This window comes from Platalea leucorodia, assembly GCF_965183815.1.
Source record: "Platalea leucorodia genome assembly, chromosome: 9".
NCBI classification, from domain to species: Eukaryota; Metazoa; Chordata; class Aves; order Pelecaniformes; family Threskiornithidae; genus Platalea; species Platalea leucorodia.
The window spans coordinates 45,375,259-45,393,358 of record NC_138831.1 but is presented as its reverse complement, the minus strand read 5'-3'; the positions used below and the strand labels follow the sequence as shown (position 1 = coordinate 45,393,358).

At 38.5% G+C, this 18,100-nt stretch overlaps 1 protein-coding gene across 1 annotated transcript in view; it reads right to left on the bottom strand.

The window, feature by feature from the left end:
• MCTP2 (multiple C2 and transmembrane domain containing 2) overlaps positions 1 to 18,100 on the bottom strand; it is a 121,057-nt gene that overhangs the window by 54,040 nt on the left and 48,917 nt on the right. Inside the window, exons 11-15 of the mRNA XM_082321030.1 lie at positions 16,204 to 16,334; positions 9,225 to 9,411; positions 8,248 to 8,341; positions 4,505 to 4,607; positions 1,990 to 2,092 (exon numbers count right to left, since the gene is read on the bottom strand). Of these exons, the coding sequence (XP_082177156.1) occupies positions 1,990 to 2,092; positions 4,505 to 4,607; positions 8,248 to 8,341; positions 9,225 to 9,411; positions 16,204 to 16,334 (618 nt within the window). The remainder of the gene's footprint in view (positions 1 to 1,989; positions 2,093 to 4,504; positions 4,608 to 8,247; positions 8,342 to 9,224; positions 9,412 to 16,203; positions 16,335 to 18,100) is intronic.

The following is an 18,100-nucleotide window of genomic DNA, read 5'->3' as shown; positions in this document are numbered from 1 at the left end:
GACTCTAATATTGTTCTAAAACTGGAGATATTGACAACTCAAGCCACTAAAATAGACAAACAATCTAAAATATCCCCAGCCTCAAAAAGAACTTGCAGTCCAAGCCATGGAGGGAAGAAGATTGCGAAGCACAAAACAGTGTGTGGGGCACCAAGAGCTCAGTATTTACTCTTCAGCTTCTATAGCTTAGGCTCTTCTTACCCCCAAATTGCAGGGGTTCCCCTGTTCTGGACTCCAGTATAACTTGGAAAGAGCACATGGTGGATGCAAACAAACACACTTTTGTGAAGAGATTCAGAAGCCACACTGCTTTTAATTCGCATACACAAGATATACACTTATTTAGACAAAATGATAACAAAACTGGAGCACATTAGCCTGTTTCTTTACCACTATAAAGCACTTATTAGGTGGGGATCATACCCTCTAAGCCAGTTCAAGAGTTTTCTGGGCAGTTCATTATTTATTTGGAAACATCAAATATTTGCAGTTCCCCTCTCTGATCATGATTGGTCCCTTACCTAAACTACGTTGACTCTGTGGGGTTTATATGGCCCGCTTTGATCAGATGGGACCTTTGCTTTCCCTCTAGAAAGCTCCCATTTCTCCAGTCTCTGCTAGGACAGAGCCCCACTAACCCATTATTGCAATACTGCCTTTCCCGCAGCAGCCCACCTCTAAAGCTCAAAGACAAACTCTCGCCTTAAGCATGAGAGATGTGTGCCAGCCTTTCTGCAGAGGTGAATATGCTTTCACAGAGATGTTTCAAAACAATACTGCAATTTTGTACTCTGTAATTTCAATCAGGATTCACCGTCTGCCTATTCGAGAGCGCTATTACCCACAGCATCACACTGTGCATTAACCAAAAGCATCTCACTACTGTATGTATCACTTGAATCATATTATATATTGCAAGCATGAATGTTTGTACAGGGCTTAACCCAGTACTCACTGCATAAATACCTGTCACACCCTCTCCTCTGCATAGGAAATCTACTGCAAAACATCAGTGCCTCAAACCTCAAGGAAACCCCCATGCTTACAGTTAAACTTGTTTACATGACTTGACTGAGATGAACACAAAAGTCCCATGATGTTTCAAGCCACATCTACTAATCGATTTAATAAAAGCCACAGCGTAGAAAGTTCTTCTCAAACTTTACTGCAAAAGTTACCAGAATCTTCTGTGGTACTGCACATACACATGGACCTGTTTACCTCCTCTTCATCTGGTTTACTCACTTTATTACCACCAGCCTCGTTTCAAAATTAAATCAGTCTTACCAAACACAAAGCTGCTTTTGCCCCATTTCTCTATTAATGTCTTTTAATGACCCCTTTATGTTCCTCTCTTTTTAGCTTGGCCTTTTTTGGCCATTTCTGAAAAAGCTTCAACTCTTCTTAATCTCCAGAGCAACCACTTTCCCCTGAGCTCGCTTTGTTTCCAGTTTTGATTTTATGCTCCCATGGTAGCGTTCACTCTTCACATATTTATTTACAGAACAAAAGCCACCAGTCTTTAAAAGCACTACGAAGTAGAAAACACCCTTTTTAGGTAATTTCATTCAGCTGTGCCAATAACAACAGCTATCTCTAGTCAATCCTACTGTGATGTGCAATTACTTTCTTGGAGTAAAAAGAAGCAAGACAGAACAAAGACATGCTTAAAATGTTACCTTCAGAAGATGATGTGGAAACATACAGAACAACTCAATTATGTTTTCAGACGTACATGGCATATAGTACTGATGAAGTACAGACACTTCTGCAATTTTCTTTCCAATCAACCAAATTTGTACTAAAATGGGTTGGCAATGCTCGTTACACTAAGGAGAACTATAAACACCGCCAACTAAGGCATATATAGATCACAAAACTTGTTTATCTCTAAATCTGTGTTGCTTTGTGCTATGGGGAAAAGAAATGCAACTCGTTCCCAGCAAAACCATCAATGCTTGAATGATATACGTGGCAAAGGTAACTTACAGACAGCAAAGGGATGGCAACTTTTCCAAGAAAATCAGGGGGTTTATCTCCATCTTCATCAAACACTGTCACTTCCAGAACATCATGAATATCTTTAATAGGGCTGGAACGAAAAGTGCAGACACATAAAAAATAATATTCAATACACATGCACACAGTCTCCTCCACAAAGATCTGAGAATACTGTTTTACTAATTAAGTTTGTATTACCTTGGAGTATAAAACTAGCATTTAATTAAATTCCCCAAAAAAAAATGAATCAAATGATGGGTATTCCCCAAGCTTTCCCCACATGTTTCAGTCCAATAACTAGCTGAAGAAAGTAACTACCAGACGGTGACATTTTTTTCTGCATCGATGTTGATGCTAACAATGTAGAACTCAGCTTTCCAACAGAGAAAGCTGGTGACTGGGAGGGGTCAAGGGCTGAATTCAAAACCAGGCTTCAGGACATTAAAGAAATAATCCAGGAAACAAAACTTATATAACTTCATTTGACTTGAACAATTATCTCCCTTTTAAGGTATAACAATACCAATTACTTTTAAAAAAAAAAATCAACCCTAATTAAAGGCCAAATGTACAATATTTTTGTTCCTTTCAGTGCAAATGCTCCACTGATGTGGCAGCAGGCACTCGATCCTAAGTATTTATCAGATCATTAATAAATCAGAGTCTCATTTGAGAAAAGTTATATCTGTGTGCCTGCAGAAGCACGGATAACTAGAGGTGACTTTTGAGTTGCATTCATTATCTCCTCTTTTCCTTTTTCCATGTGCTAGAGTTAAAGAAAGAGGTATGTAGTACAGTGTTTGTTTATTATTTAAGTGAGTGCAGCCGTTCAGCCCAAAAGGAGGTTGTTTCACAGCAGTCCGGCTCCCAGAACCTCTGCCTGCAACGTGGTAGAGTTGCTCCTCACAGAGCAGAGTCTGACCCTAAAAACCGGATGGTTGTCTCTCCAGCTAGCAGGCATAGCACGTTTGGTGATGTGACCCAGGCACTAGTGGCAGCCAAACCACCACGAAATGCACTGTTTTCAAGACATAATGGCTTTAAGATACATTGAAACCTGCCACTTCTGCAACAATACTTCCATATTCCTCTCCAAGCCATTACCATTTTCCATATGATATAGCTACCAGAGCTATAAAATATTAAAACTCCACAGTGACACACACAAATACGTGTGTTGCAGAAAATCTGACTATGATGGGAAGGGCTCTCTGGTAGTATTGAATGCTCCAGCTGAAATGGATTCATCCACTCAAAACAATCCATTCTGCTCCAAAATAAATCTAAATCATCAATAGCTTTTAAAGTGCTTAATTGAAATTTTTAAAAATGGTCAAAAATCTAAGGAGACATCTGAGAGCCTGACTGGCTCTGCAGATTTGGTGCTTGGACTAGCCATGCAACAGCAATAAGCAAGTTAGAGATAGTCCACAGCTGACATTTCTGAGACCCACAGGAAGTACAGACACAAACTTTCTTTTAAAATGAATTAATTTTGGATTCTTATTAGATCTATTTTGTTGGCTGAACATCCGACAAGACTCATCTGCTGGCACATTCTCAGAATAAACAGTGATGAGTGGAATCTTCTTGAGAACAGACAAAGTAAGAGAAAGGACTCCAAGAGACATGCATTCAGCTGCAGCCATGAATTAAAGAGAAATCCGGCAAGGTACTTCTATCAAAGAGATCAGATACTTTTTATTCTGTATGCATCCAGCCCGGTATTTATAAATGTAGCTTTTGCAAGAAGTCCATCATTCTCAAACTGTTCTTCCAGTGGACAGGTGCAAATGTCATAATTTGCAAATGTCCATTGCCAGCCCTCATGGTTGCCTTCCTTGCTGCAGAATACTACCGTCTTGGAGAGATTTATCTCACTCAGTTAATCACAAAAATCTTTGTCAGCATAAAGCAAGGTTAAAAAATTGTTCTGCCTAAAAGCAATACCTAAATTATCACTTTTGTTATTAATAAAATCACACACACACAAAAAAAATACTTTGATTTCCATAAAAATTTAAGCTTCTAATTTGGGGTAAGCTATGTTTGACTAGTTTAAATTCAGAAGATATACGAGGAACAACATGAACTCTAATTTTATGCTTACTTACAAATTAAACAAGGATTGTACCATGGTTCAATGAAACATATTTTATTTTAAATTTCGGAAAATGTAGGCGTGAGTATCTGGTCTCTACTTTCTGTTATATTATCTCTTGGATCCAGCTATGACTCCATTATGTCTAGTCATGATTCTTCCTATAAATATCACAGTAATTTTTCTTTTAATGACTTCTATTAATAAACTCCATGCAAGAACTAGTAAAAGGCAAAAGGCTTTAATTGAGTTATATTTGATATTTCTCCAACATCCTCACTGACTATGAAAAAATGCCATATCTTACACTTGACATTTGTATTTTCCCAAAGTCGATAGCTTTTATAGTTAAGCTGCTAACTGTTTGGTGTTGCAGCATGTTTTCAAAAGCAATCCACTTACAATGTGAAAACTTTGTTCCACTCTGGATTGAGGTTCTTGTAAACAGTGTGTGTTTGAAGACTGTCGTTTCCCAGCTCTAATACACAGAAAGGATCACTTTTACCTGGGGAAAGATCAGATAGGGAAAAAAAAAAAAAATAATTGGACCAGTTATTGTATTTAGCATGCACACCCTTTCTTTGCAGTAGGGCTGAGGAAGTGACTGGCTAAATAAAAATAAGATCCATTAAGAGAACTGCAAATTGGCTCATTCTGTTGGAATGATTTGCTAAATAAACAATATCTCCGATGCATCCTCAGTTCTAGAAACTCTGACACTTACCTTACAACTCATTCAGGTGGCTTCACTCTAATACCTGAAATCTGAGACTTAACAGTGAATCACCTTTAAGTCTTTGTAGCAAGAAAAATCTGCTCACATTGACAATTATTCAGACGACATTATGAAAGCAGTACTGACATTCTGACCCAGGTAAGAGTCAGCGCTGCAGTTACAGCTCTCTATATTATCCTCTGCTTAGAGTCTGTGGTCGTCTTCAGTTGATTACAGTACCCGCACCATGAGAAGAGAAGCACAGCACTGTGTTTGTATCAGTAGCGTTTCTTCAGTCAGTTCCACGTGAGCAAGTCCTTGAAGCTATGAAGACACTATACGGTGCCTCAGTTCAAACAAAACCCAACATCGGCTGGAGAATCCATGTGTATCGTACTCAAAGCAAAAAAAAAAAACCCCAAAACCAAAAAAAACCGAACCTCCTCTCAAAAGAAGAATGTCAAAGTGGAACCTATTATGGTGAAGACTTGTTTGCTAATGTATTTTTTTGATAACACACATTACATGAATTTGTAGCTTTCACAACTTATTGCAGCTCAGCAGTTTCCAGAACAGAATACCCTTTATCAGCATGTCTGGCTCAATATCTGAATTAATCTCATCTTCAGTGTTCGCGTATAACTCAGCCACAGACACTCCAGCCTAACTTTTATGTAGGCAACTAAATATGTCAGCAATTCAGGGATTTAGATAGCAGACAAAAAAGATATTTAAGCAAAAGCTGTCCTTTTCTTAATCCTTATTTTTGGTATTATTAATGCAGAGCTCTTAAGTTTCTTACTCTGAGACATTTATAAACAGAACAGGAACCTTTTCAGTATGTAAACAATGGGTATTAACTAGTCAATATTGGTAAAGTTTAAAGACCATGTGTATTACTGGAATCTATTTGTCTTTTCCTTTTCAGCTTACATGCCCATTCTCTGATAAGTGTGGAAAATGCATGTAGCCTTTCAGAGAAACTGCTTGAAATGCAAACTGGTATATGCCAAAAACAATCCCACTGTATAATTTGGTATTCTGAATGCTATTTTTTGGTCAGTGAGCAAATGCAGTGTTTGAGAAGAACTCTCATGCGTACACAGAAAACATCCAACAAAGCAGAAAAAGTCATTTTCATGTCAACAAAACTATTATCTAGGAATATAAAAGTATGGGAGGCTCAAACTGGGCTAGCTGTCGCTGAAGAGCTTCTACGTATTTGATATATCTGTGTGGAAACTAGCCTAAAATTTACTTCAAATGGTAAAATATGGATTTTCAAAACACTGTTCAAAATCAAAGCAGATACTACGCTGTTTTCTGATAGCTATTATTATAGTAGGCTAAAAACTTGCAATTAAAATCTATAATGCCAACATATAATCAACTGACAACAGAAATCTCAATCGCACCAAAATCCAATCTTTACTGTGGGAACAAGGGATAAGGTGGCGTTACACTTGTCGTCAGATGACTGGTCTGCAAAAGTTCACCCACCCAAGAGTCACGACTGCTATGGGACAGGACAGGGAGGGAATGCTACCTGCTCATATTGCTCCTCTATTAACCCTTGGAAATCTTTGTACCTCTTATTGTCTCCGTGATTATCCCTTTATCGGATTTTTAGCTGGACTTTGAATTTACTTTTATCAATAACAATAAATCTGAGCAGTCTCCCTGGCAATGCAGGAAATATGGCACTGCTCTAGGAGGGCTCTATTATGGAAGCCCATAATTGCTGCACTAATCATTTATGAATGGCTCAGAACAGATAATTAATCTTTATGTCTCTCATTTCACGATCAGAAATTATGCTATTTTTACCTAAAATGGCTGCATCCTTTTGCAATTTGGTAGGTCTATTACAGCATAATACTAGGATATTTTCAGCACTGCCATTGAAAAACAATTTGTCATTTGCTTCATGAATCAGGCTCAAAGCCTGGGCTATTTTGAATATAATGACAGACTGAGTAACCTTTTACTTAAGCGGAATTTCATTCTGTGCTATGCACAAGGAATGTGTGTCACATACTCTGTATGAAAAGTCTTTGAATTGCAGAATCAAGAACCTGTGTGTCTCTTCCAATGTTCATTATCCACCCACATGCTCCTGTTTAAGTATTGAGGGAAAGGGGGCCAAATCCATCACTGATGCAAGTGCATTAGCATCAGTGAAGTTTTCCAAAAGGTAAATAACCTTCCGGGCTCGGCTCTTTCCCTGGACACCGTCTATATTAAAACCTCACATATTTCTAGATAGCCTTAGCCTTGCCATTTGCCAAAGGTTCTGCTTTGCTGTGATACACTTCTTATTAAATTTGTTAACAAGGTGCAGTTACACTCCTAATTCCATATAGATGTATACATTATGTCAATTTAGAAATACATTTCTGTACAAGCTACCTTTTGTTATTGGCAGGTTTTTTGTTTGTTTTCAAATTAAGTCCTTCAGTTTTTTTAAGTACTGCTGTCTGCAGTAATCTCTTTTTTCCACTGCAGGGTTAAGCAGTGAATTGAAACTGAAATAGTACCATGATTAATTTGGGCGTTCTCCTTTGGTCCTTATTTTAAGAGCAACATTCTCATATGTTACAATGTCTGCATGAATACCAGAGAGTGGGGCAAGAGTGTTTTCTCTCTAGTATCTTTGCTGCCTTTATCAACAAGTTATCTTAAAAAAAGACTGTGTCAGCAAATATACAACACACAATGCTGTGTCTGTGAATTACGAGCTGCTGCAAGATACAGAGGGGAATTAAAAGGTCTCCAGAATTCTGGAGAAGATGATAATAAAAATAATAATATCCAGGCCATCACTACAGAAAAGTATCAAATTCCTAGACCTTCCCTGGAGAAAAAATATAAAGTTGTATTTTTAAAAGGTGTTAGTGTCTATTGCTGTCAGGACCAAGCACCATTTGAGGTACAGCTCAGTGGAAAATCCATCCTTTTCTTGGAGTAAGAGCACCAAAAAGATGATCCCAAATCAAAGTCTCAAACCAGCTGTAAGAAACCATCGCACTCACTTCCCCATCGCTGGCAAGCTTTCTTTTTCGGGTGACAGCCTGTGGCACCACCCAAACCTGCACCTGATAAAAGATGAAGAGGCTGCTTTGCAGGCACCATCACTTTATATCAACTCTTATTTTACATATTCCTGTTGGAAAATACAACAGCACACCACATTAAGTTATTGATTATGCCACTCAGATCTAAAGGGGAAATCAGATATCTGTCCACAAGACCTTCCCACATACTTTTGGGAGTCAAAACCATTTGGTATCTCAGTTCCCTGAGGCAGGTTTCACCACTGGAGAAATGATGATATTTACTTTTCCTTGATCAACTGACAGTACTGAACAAAGACTAAGTACCACTCACAGTATATTATAGAATCATATGCTGGAAAATAGAAATAAAATACCTGCAAAATCTGCTGCCAACAGGTCCACCGCCTTTAGAACTTTGACTTGTAAGAAGCCAATGTCCTTTATGTCTCGAAAGGAATTCTTTATACACTGCAAGGAGGAAAGCATAAAGATATATTTTGTTTGTAATTCAATAAGAAACAGAAAATATTGAACTACTAAATGACTTACATTTTTATACCCATCGCTATTTCTGCGGTGTTTCAGTTCAGCAGCTGATATACCCATAAATACATCTCCACTATTCCAGTCTCACTCCATCATGACCCTGAGGTTCACAACTTCACACGCTACCCACTCCTAAGGAAATTCTCCATTCATGTAAGTTACACGTTAACTTTATGGTGGAGATTGAAAGGAGCCCTGCGTGTTTATGGAAGTATCATTTGCCAATTAAAACAGAAAATGGGACATAGGTAGACCTGGAGAAGCAGCATGGGTCAGGAAGGCAGTGCACTCAGTCAGGAGCGAGGAATCTGTCCTCAAAAGTAACTTTGACTTGTGTTGTTCAAATTCCTCGTGTCTCAGTTTTGGACCCCATTTTAGAGAGATACACACTTATTCCTTCTTGCCCAGCTTTTGAGGATAGAGGCGTGGAAGCCATCATATGGGTTTATCTTCCAACAGTTGAAAGTCCAGAACATATCCTCCCCAAAGGAGGTAAGAAAGCTAAGTATACTCTGATCTCTCTGTGATATTCAGTGTGTCTCCTTCCCCATGATAATCTCTTAATACAATTCAAGTTTGCAAAGAAAACTATTAGTTTAAAACTCAACAAATACAAGCAGCTAAATTGCTTGGGTCTATCTGCCCTGCCAATCTCCTTGTCATTCTAAACATAATAACTATTCCATGTAATAGTTTTCTCTGGTAGGAGACATGTTATTATGACTGGACAATTTTTTTTTCCCCTGCAATTTTGACTACTTTCATAACTAAAGGAGGGGAAGAAAAAAAAAAAATGCAAACTCACATAACGCTGTGATATCTGTTGCCTTTCACTTGGGTCTGCCAAAGGGCAGACACACAGATCAGAGATAGACACTCCTGTACATGGGGCAACAGCAATCAACATTAGCAGGGACCCTGGATGTTTTTGCAGAGGCAGCTCTAAGCAATTGGTCTGCTTTGTCGGCAGGGCAGTAATGTCAACTTGGCACCTAGAACGACATTGCCAAACGTTAATAAGGAGCTGGAAAAAAAAAAATTAAAGCAACACTTATATTGATTTCAGTAGCAAGCAGGCACCAAAACATATTGCTTGTTCAGGATGGAAAGAATGTGAAAAAAAGCATCTCAAAATTAAACATGGGAAACCAATTAGCTGGTTTCTATTGCACTTACTGTCAGTTTTGCTTTCTGGTTCACCTACTGGTAAGCGGAGGTAAAAGGTTTGGGCTGTGAGTACAGTAGGAAAACTTAACTCTGGCCTGCCTCGCTTCCCCTCTAAAATCCCCTAGTGCTTTGTGATGGATTTGAAACACAATTTTATTTCACCTGGGGGAAAAGAAAAGGGGCAAACGCAAAATTTAAAACATTAGCCTAAAATAGATTAGTTTCTTTAAAGTCACATACTCCATTTTATGCTACATTATACTGTATGCCCCAATCTCTTTTACAAGCCTTACTAGAGCTACATTTTCAGTGTACTATTTCCCAAAGGGAAGGACTGTCTTAAAAGTCCCCCCCAACCCCTGCACATACTATGTATCATTAACCTGATACTTCCCCAAAAGAATAAAAATAAGGAGGAAAAAAAGAGAAACATTCATAAAGAGACAATAATAAAAGATGAGTATGGGCTAAAGCAGAGAGACATCACTAGACAGTCAGTTATACGTGAAGGGAGCGGTTATATGCAACAGAAAGCCTAATCACTTGCCTCGGCTAAATGCCTTCTATTTAGAAGTCCAGTAAATGGAGTGGAACTTTTCTGAACCTCTGTGGGGCTTGGCTTTTAAGAACAGGCTGAACAAAAGTTACAGATGAAAAAGGAAAAAAAAAAAAATTGAGAAAGGAGAAGCTTTGTTGCCACAGTACAAGGGGAGTCACATTTCTCAAAGGGATGGCGAGTGCATGATGGAGAGCGATAGCTTTTGCTCCGCTTAATGCCTGCCGACAAGTTTTTATTTAAACTAAACTTGTTAAGGTGTTGTCTTAATAGGCTAAAATTCCACAGGGTTCCCCCAGGTGGGTTTCTTCTGGCTAAATGGTGCATGTAGTGTTCCTGATTGATCCCATTCCAGTAGTAGAGCTGGAGCGGTTTATACCCATCTGCTATAAATTGCATGCTTTCCGCTTCTTAACAGCCTATTTTCTGCAAATGCTAAGGGGGGCGAAAAAAAAAGAAAAAAAAAACAAAAAAAAACCAAAACCCAAAACATTTCAGCCTGAAAACCCAACAAGCTATGTTATGAAGTAAAAGTCATCGCTCTGATGAGTTTGTAAGTCATCCAGTAGCTCTGTGTATAAAAACACAGCTCTTTTGTAAGCTTCTTCTGACGAGAATCAATGGGGATGACTTTGCCTTAAGTGTGCTCTTTGCTATTCACTGCACTGAACATACAACAGGTTGCAAGTTTACTCTTATTAACTGCTTTCAAGTGCTTTGAAAGAGAAAGAAAATAAACCGGGAAGAGTACCAACACTGTTTGGTGCGTAGGCTGCCTCTCAACACAATTTCCAAGTGTGAGAGATTGCATTTAAAGCTCATTGCTATGCCTAGACTCTTCAGAAAGATATGACGAGAGAAGATACGGCAGAAAGGAAAACAAAACAACAACAAAAAAGGCAAGCATTTGAGAAAAAGGCCTTATCACTTCCACACTGGAGGTCAACATCACCTTGGCTGCATTAACACAGTCGCTTCTCAGACTGCAGCAGTTTTACTGATACTTTAGGTATCAGTGCAAAAGGGGGAATGTATCATTATCTTGTTTGGGTTTGGGGTTTTTTGTTGGGTTTTTTTGTTGGTTTTTTTTTGGGGGGGAGGGGAGTACAGATGAAGAAACTGAAGCAAGGAGAGAGGAAAACTCAGGGTCACACAGCTGGTCTGTGGTTCAGCTAGCAATACAGGCCACATCTCCCACATCAGCATTTCATACACCGCCCACTCAACACAGTCCACAACTGGGAAAAGATACATTTGCTTTTTTATGTTAAGAATTTTCCATGGGGTAAGAGAGAAAAGACAACTCCTTCAGACAACGGTGCATCTCCCACCAACAGATAACCTCAGAAATCTCATATCTCAAAGACAAAGTTAAATATAATTCTAGCTTGTTTTGGCAAATTGGAATTGTTTCTCTTATTAAAAGAATTTGATTAGCCAAAGGTCACAGAAAAGATCGAGTATAAAGGGTGTGGGGGTAGGAGGGATGCACATGTGGAGGGGAAAACAGCAGGAGGTGGAGTATAAGCATTTCTTCCTCAAATCATGTCTGATTTCCGTGCAAACTAACTTCCTTAAAACATCTGTGTTCACTCAAGGTGATGGTATGCCTCTGTATTTTCTTTTGAGGAACTGAAAAGAAAATCCACATTTGCACTTGCAAATGGCGAAAGGCTTAAGAAAAAAGAAGACAATCTGTTTCATTTAGGTTACACAACATAATTGATCAGACTGCAAAGAATGCAGTTTGGTAAAACAATTAGACATTCAATTTACTATATAAATTCAGCAGTTTCCACACAAACACTTCTACACTATTAAAACAAGTCTAATGATTTCCAAACTATTTCCCCCATTCTCCAACAGAAACTCTTGCTTTTCCTTCTTTCTCAGCTCTCTGTCTGCAAGACCTTGTTACAGACAACTATATCACAGGAAAGTGGTAAGAGATGATGGAGATGGGCACAGTATAAAACTAATGGAGGCAATCCACTTTTTGCTCAAAAGTTGCCTGATCTGAATGTGAAGGGCAAAAGTCTCAGACTATTTGTATTTTAGGAGATGCAAATGATCTCCTGAGTTAAATTCTCAACATAGTAATTCTATCTCACAATAGGATAGCTCTACTTGTTGGCATCTTTTGCTACATTACATATTAAATTCAGGTATAATCTTTCACACACATGGTTATATGCATGACCTATAGGGGATACAGTTCTGTAAGTTAAGAGTGCATTGTGCACACAAATGTACCACTTTTTTTTTTTAACCACAATTAATTAAATGCTTTCCTTCCTCCTCTTGATCAATATTTAGGTCTACAGCTCTGTATTGACCTCTAGTCCCATAGAGGATTACACCACAGCTTTAGTTTTCATTTAAAACTGTTCTTTTGGCTTACAGCCTTCATTTTTAGCTGCCATATTTTTTTTTTTTGCCCTTTTTATTCATTTTGCAGAGAAATATTACTTGAGAACACTGCACAGTAAATTTGGGGTTAAATTATTTGTTTAAATTTATCAGGGTATTAAATGTTAAAATTTCACTAAAAGGTGCTGGGCTTAGCCTCTTACCAGTAATTATGGAGTTGTATTTTATGACTCAATCCACAGTCCATCAAATTATGATGAGTAAGTACCCTTAAATATACGTAAATACATATGAAAAAATCTGCACAAACCATTGCCATTTTTCCCCCGCTGCAGAATTCTTGAAAGCCCTTCACAAAAGAGGTCAGAATCATTATCAGAGTATACAGTAAGAGGCATCTATGATTAATATTTGGAAAGGTATTTCAAATGCCACAGGTGTCAGTGAGACAATTAATAAGGTCTTATTCTGACTTATTCTACAGATAAGTTTTGGTTGCCTGATTCTTCCTATAGCTTGGTGAAATTTAAATGAAAGGTTGGGACCCAGCCATAGTAGATTTTACTGTTCCATCCCAACAGCACGGCCTTTAAAATAAGGATTGTTTCTTGTTGCAAAGACACTGTTTCCTGGAGGCATTCATCATAAAGATATTGGATGCACTCCAATCTTATAGCTCATGGTCTTAAGTCTAGCAGTTTTTGTAAAACCTCTTTCTTGAGGTAAATATGTGAAGAAAAACCCCCAACATTTTGCAGCATCTCTTTTTCAAAACATATCCCTTAATGCAGAAACAGTCCCTAACAACTTGGCATAAACAATTTAACTCTGCCGGGACAAATTCTGCACATATTAACACCTTTGTTTATTAATATACATTAACATCATCTCCTGTTTATAGCATCCCTCTTATTCCAAAGGACACAAAAAACACTCAATATATGTTACTAACAGTTCTGTGCAGACTAAATAGAGGGATTATTTCATCCGGCACCAAAACACAGCCACCCCTCAGTGTTAGACCCTGGCAGCTGAACCACTCTATGCTGGCAGTATTTTAAGTGAGGAAGAAAAACTGGATCCGGTTGAAAATCTAAGGAGAAAGCAGGCAGGCTGCATGTAATAATTTACCTTGCAATGTGCACTGACAGTGAGGGTTCATTTCGTGATAGGAAAAGGGCGACATGAAATCGCACTGGGTGTTTCTTCACTAATTCAGAAGCAGACAAAGTCCCCAGGTGTTAGTGTTTAGTACCTGAGGTCCAACACTTTTCTTATTCTACATGTTCCATAGTCTCCGAAGACGCTTCAGGTCCTATTTCAATAACAATATTTTACCTCAAAACCAAATTATGCCTGGGAGAAGAGCCATGTTCCAGGGGCTTAAGGCATCCATTCTACCTGAAATACTGGGTCTAAAGGTATTAACAGAAGTCTTTATTCCACAAAAGTTCAGCAGTCTGGATTATCAGACATGACTCCACCTTGTACATCTCCTCAACTTCATTTAAATATTAGCAAAAAAAATTATATATTTAAGGGTCTAACCAACACAGTTCAACCTACATGGCCCTGAGGGAACAGAATGAATCCTAACTCTATCCACAAAATGACCAAAGAATTATAAATTAAGATCCAGCAAATTTTGCCTTTTCCTTAAAACCACGCAAATTATTTGAGAGCAGTTGGGTTGTACTGCTGTATGTAATGACCGAATATAACCCACAAATATTTTACTACAGAATCTTTCCTACAGTGATGTTGTGAAATCCAGAAATCTCAAAACTCAACTTGGAAGTCATGGAGACAATAAACATGGCACCTCATAATGCTGTTTTGTCTACAGAATCCTTTTCCAGATTAGACCGCATTGAACCCTTCATAAAATATTATTTATTGGGTGTCAAAAGTTTCTACACTGTACAAACAAGGCTTGTTGTTATGCATTTGGTTTTTACCTATTCTCGCAATTGCTCTTTAAAATCTAGTATAATTTTTTCCCATTTTGATGCTACAGATTTTGCTGTGCTTAAGGCAACAACAGTAATATTTTCTCTCCACACAGACATCAAAAATAACTTGAAGGTAAATCTAACACATGCAGGCTTTCCCAGTGCTGAGTTCTTTAATAATAGAATAAGCATTTTGCTGATAATTTTTTTCCACACTGAACACCACCTGCCAGAAACCATTAGGGAAAAAAAAAAGTGGGGGGAAAAAAACCTAAGGAAGAATTGCTTCAGCATCAGGGAGACTGAACAGAGGCAAGTCACAAACACTGCTATATTTTCTAACTCTAAACAGAATATCAGAAGTAAGAAAAGTAACTGTGAGAATGGTAGGAACAGATTCATCTTCAGCCTCTTCTCCATGTGATGAGCAATAGCATTCAGCCAGAAAGCATTTCCTGCTCTGCAAAACCACAAACATTTGTAGAGCCAAAGGGCATTGTTCTTTTCAGTGAATAGTTTCAAACTATTTGAATGCTTAAAGTAAGAGAATGTTCTTATGAGTTACTGTTATTTAGTCAGCAAGTTGTGAAACCCTCATCAGGTGAGAAACGCAAACAACTGCAGACAGGATCCCTGCCCCTAAGAATTCAGAGGTTGTGGCACTGATCCTGCAAGGAGATAAGCACGGACAGACCAAAGAGGGGTTCCAGTAAATTAAATGGTTCTTGGAGCTGCTGCATGTAGCCAACTGTGCAGATGCAGTTTGGGGAGATGGGTCTAGAGGACAATACCGCAAGCCAAAGGAAGGGAGGAGGCAACAGGAGGAAAGATATGGTTACTACTAGGAAACCAAGGCTGTACTAATACTGTACAAAATTCAGCGTTAGAGGTGGGGGGGAAGAGCGGGACATAGGAGTAGGAACCATATTCTATTCCCATTAAGAAATTAAAATAAAAGGTTCAACTGCTCATCCACAAAAAAATCTCATTTGCTAACGTGGCATAAGATCATTACTTGAGAATTTGAAGCTATAATGGAATAATGCAGTGGGGCAAAGTCCAGTATCAGTCAGGAGATGGGTAAATGACCTGTGCAGCTGCCCTTGAAAATGATGCTTCAAACAACATGAGCTTGTGCAACAGCATGGGGCACCAAACCCAGAGCTCAGTCCTTTGTGGCAATGGGAAGAGCTTACCCAAATAAAGCAAACCCAGGTAACAGAACCCATATGTAAACAAGGCTAGAAGAACACACCACCAAGGTGCAAACAGAGAAAAGGGACACTGGTGCCACTCTCAAAAGGAGCACAAAGATCCCCCAGTTGCCGCCAACCTGAAACAGCAAATGAGCCCTGCAGAGCACAAGGGGTTTGGAGCAATATCATCACGCAAATGCAGACAAATACTGCTTCCTTGCTGCCACTGGCTCTCCCAGAAACAGCTGCCACTGAGCTCCTACAGTATTTTGGATTTTACAGTCAGCATGTGTGGAGTCAGCTTGAGTGTTTTCACATTCAGGTTGTGGTTAATCAGTTACCCAGCAATAGGTTTTAATAAGGATACCATTACAGAGGCATCTAGACATGACTGGTATAAGGAGAGAAACACACAGTATGATGCTGGTAATGAAAATAAATTGATCAATTTTAAAAATAACAATAAAAATCACATTATCTTTTGTACTTACCCCCCCCCGCCCAAAAAAAAAAAACCAACACAAAACACCAAAAAAAACTTACGTTCCCAAAAGCTCCTCATGCTTTTTGTTATCCTTTCTCCAGACCTCAATGTCCAACATATCCTTCCTGTCAGAGAAGTAGTGAAAATCAAACTGTTCCCTCCACTGAGGATTTGCACTCTTACACAGTGTCTAGAAAACATGCAGTTATAATATTTACTTTTCTTAAATGGAACTTATTTCCACAGTAAAGCACATATCAATTCTTCTACAAGAACAAGGCTGGATGTTAGGCCATCAAGTATTAATGTCATTCCAACCAAAGCTCCCCAGTTTGTCATGCAGAGCCTCATCTTTCTTAAAAAAAATCTCTTTCTTCTCTCCCAATAATGATAAATATGCAAGCATGATGTGAATGAATGGCTGGAGAAATTCTGAAATGCAAGGTGGATCCACCAGCTCCACTTTCAGTAGACCACAGTCATCATTCAACCTCATTCACACGCTGGAAGAAATCAAGAATAAATCTTTTGAGGACAATCACCTGAGAACAGGTTTGAATGAATTCAGGAGCTTAAACCAGTATTTTTTACCTTTCTGTGTTAAGATACAGGCAAAGAAGGAGCAGCCTTGAAATTATTAGCATCCAGTTATTTTGATATCTGTAAATTGTCCCTCTGATTTCAGTGAAATTGTTCATGTATTCAGGTTACTCTGAGTATTCACCAGACTGGGACTTAAATCACTTGCAATTCATACCACACTACACTACCCACCATCAATATCAGCATGGACACTGAGAGAAGAGGAGATAGGATTAGCTGGACCATGACTCAGATTTCTCCCACCTTGTCCACTTTTCTAGATCGTGAGAGATCGTACTTCATAAGTTGAATAAACTTCAGTGAAGTACTGTCAATTTGAAGTCTTATTAGGGTGTAAAGGCGGCAGTCCCCAACTTTTGCTGGGCCCCAGACAGAAATACTAAGCAATTAACTCACTGCAGACAACATTGTACTTGACTCCCCATTTAAAACTTTTTAATTTTCTGCGACTGCAAACAGTGCAGTCTTGCAGATTCATGACACAGGCTATGGACCATTAAAGAGAAACATAAAAAGGGATCTTAACATATATTTATTCTAAAATAACTAATCGATTTATTATTTTTCAAAGCTGCTGTTCTAAATAAAAACATAATATCATGACCTTGGTTTGAGGTCCAATGTGGGGGACAGAGTGCAGGTTTCAGATGCGCCTACATCTGAACGTTACGTTCTGTGAACTTGCTCGGTACATTTCGTACAGGAGGGGGTTTGTTTGTTTCCTCCTCCTCCTCCCTCTGCACTTCCAGTTCATGACATGCAGAGCTCTTTCTTTCTCGACAGAATATTATTTTAATTATAGCCCCTCTACTTATTAGACTTTGGAGATGAAATATATATCTTTGGGAACCCCATTCCTTTCTTAGAGTCTCATGAAACGGTACTGGATACAAGTAAACACAGCCTAGAAGAATAAAAATTCAAATCAAAACCATGGAATATTCTCTGTGTTGGGGGGGGGGGGGTCTGCTATACATAACATTTTTCAAGAAAGGTGCTTTAAAAAAAAAATACTACTACTAATAATTCCCCTGCAGTGGGAACCATTTCAGGTCTGCCTTTCCAGCATACCTAACGTTGCAAACCTGACTCCTGTATTGGCAGAGAACAAAACACGTATGTGATGCATGTAGCTTTATTTCATTTCATATTAATATCAAACATCCATCAATATGATGAGTATGTTAAATGCACAAAACCAGATACACACAATATTCCTAACTTCCTATTTCTATACTGGCCCATAAAACATATTAGTAAAATGTTAATGTCCCTGATCTCGTCTCCTGGTTTTGATCTCACTTACATGAAAGAGATTCAAGAATAGTTCCATCTGAGTTAGCAACACAGGTA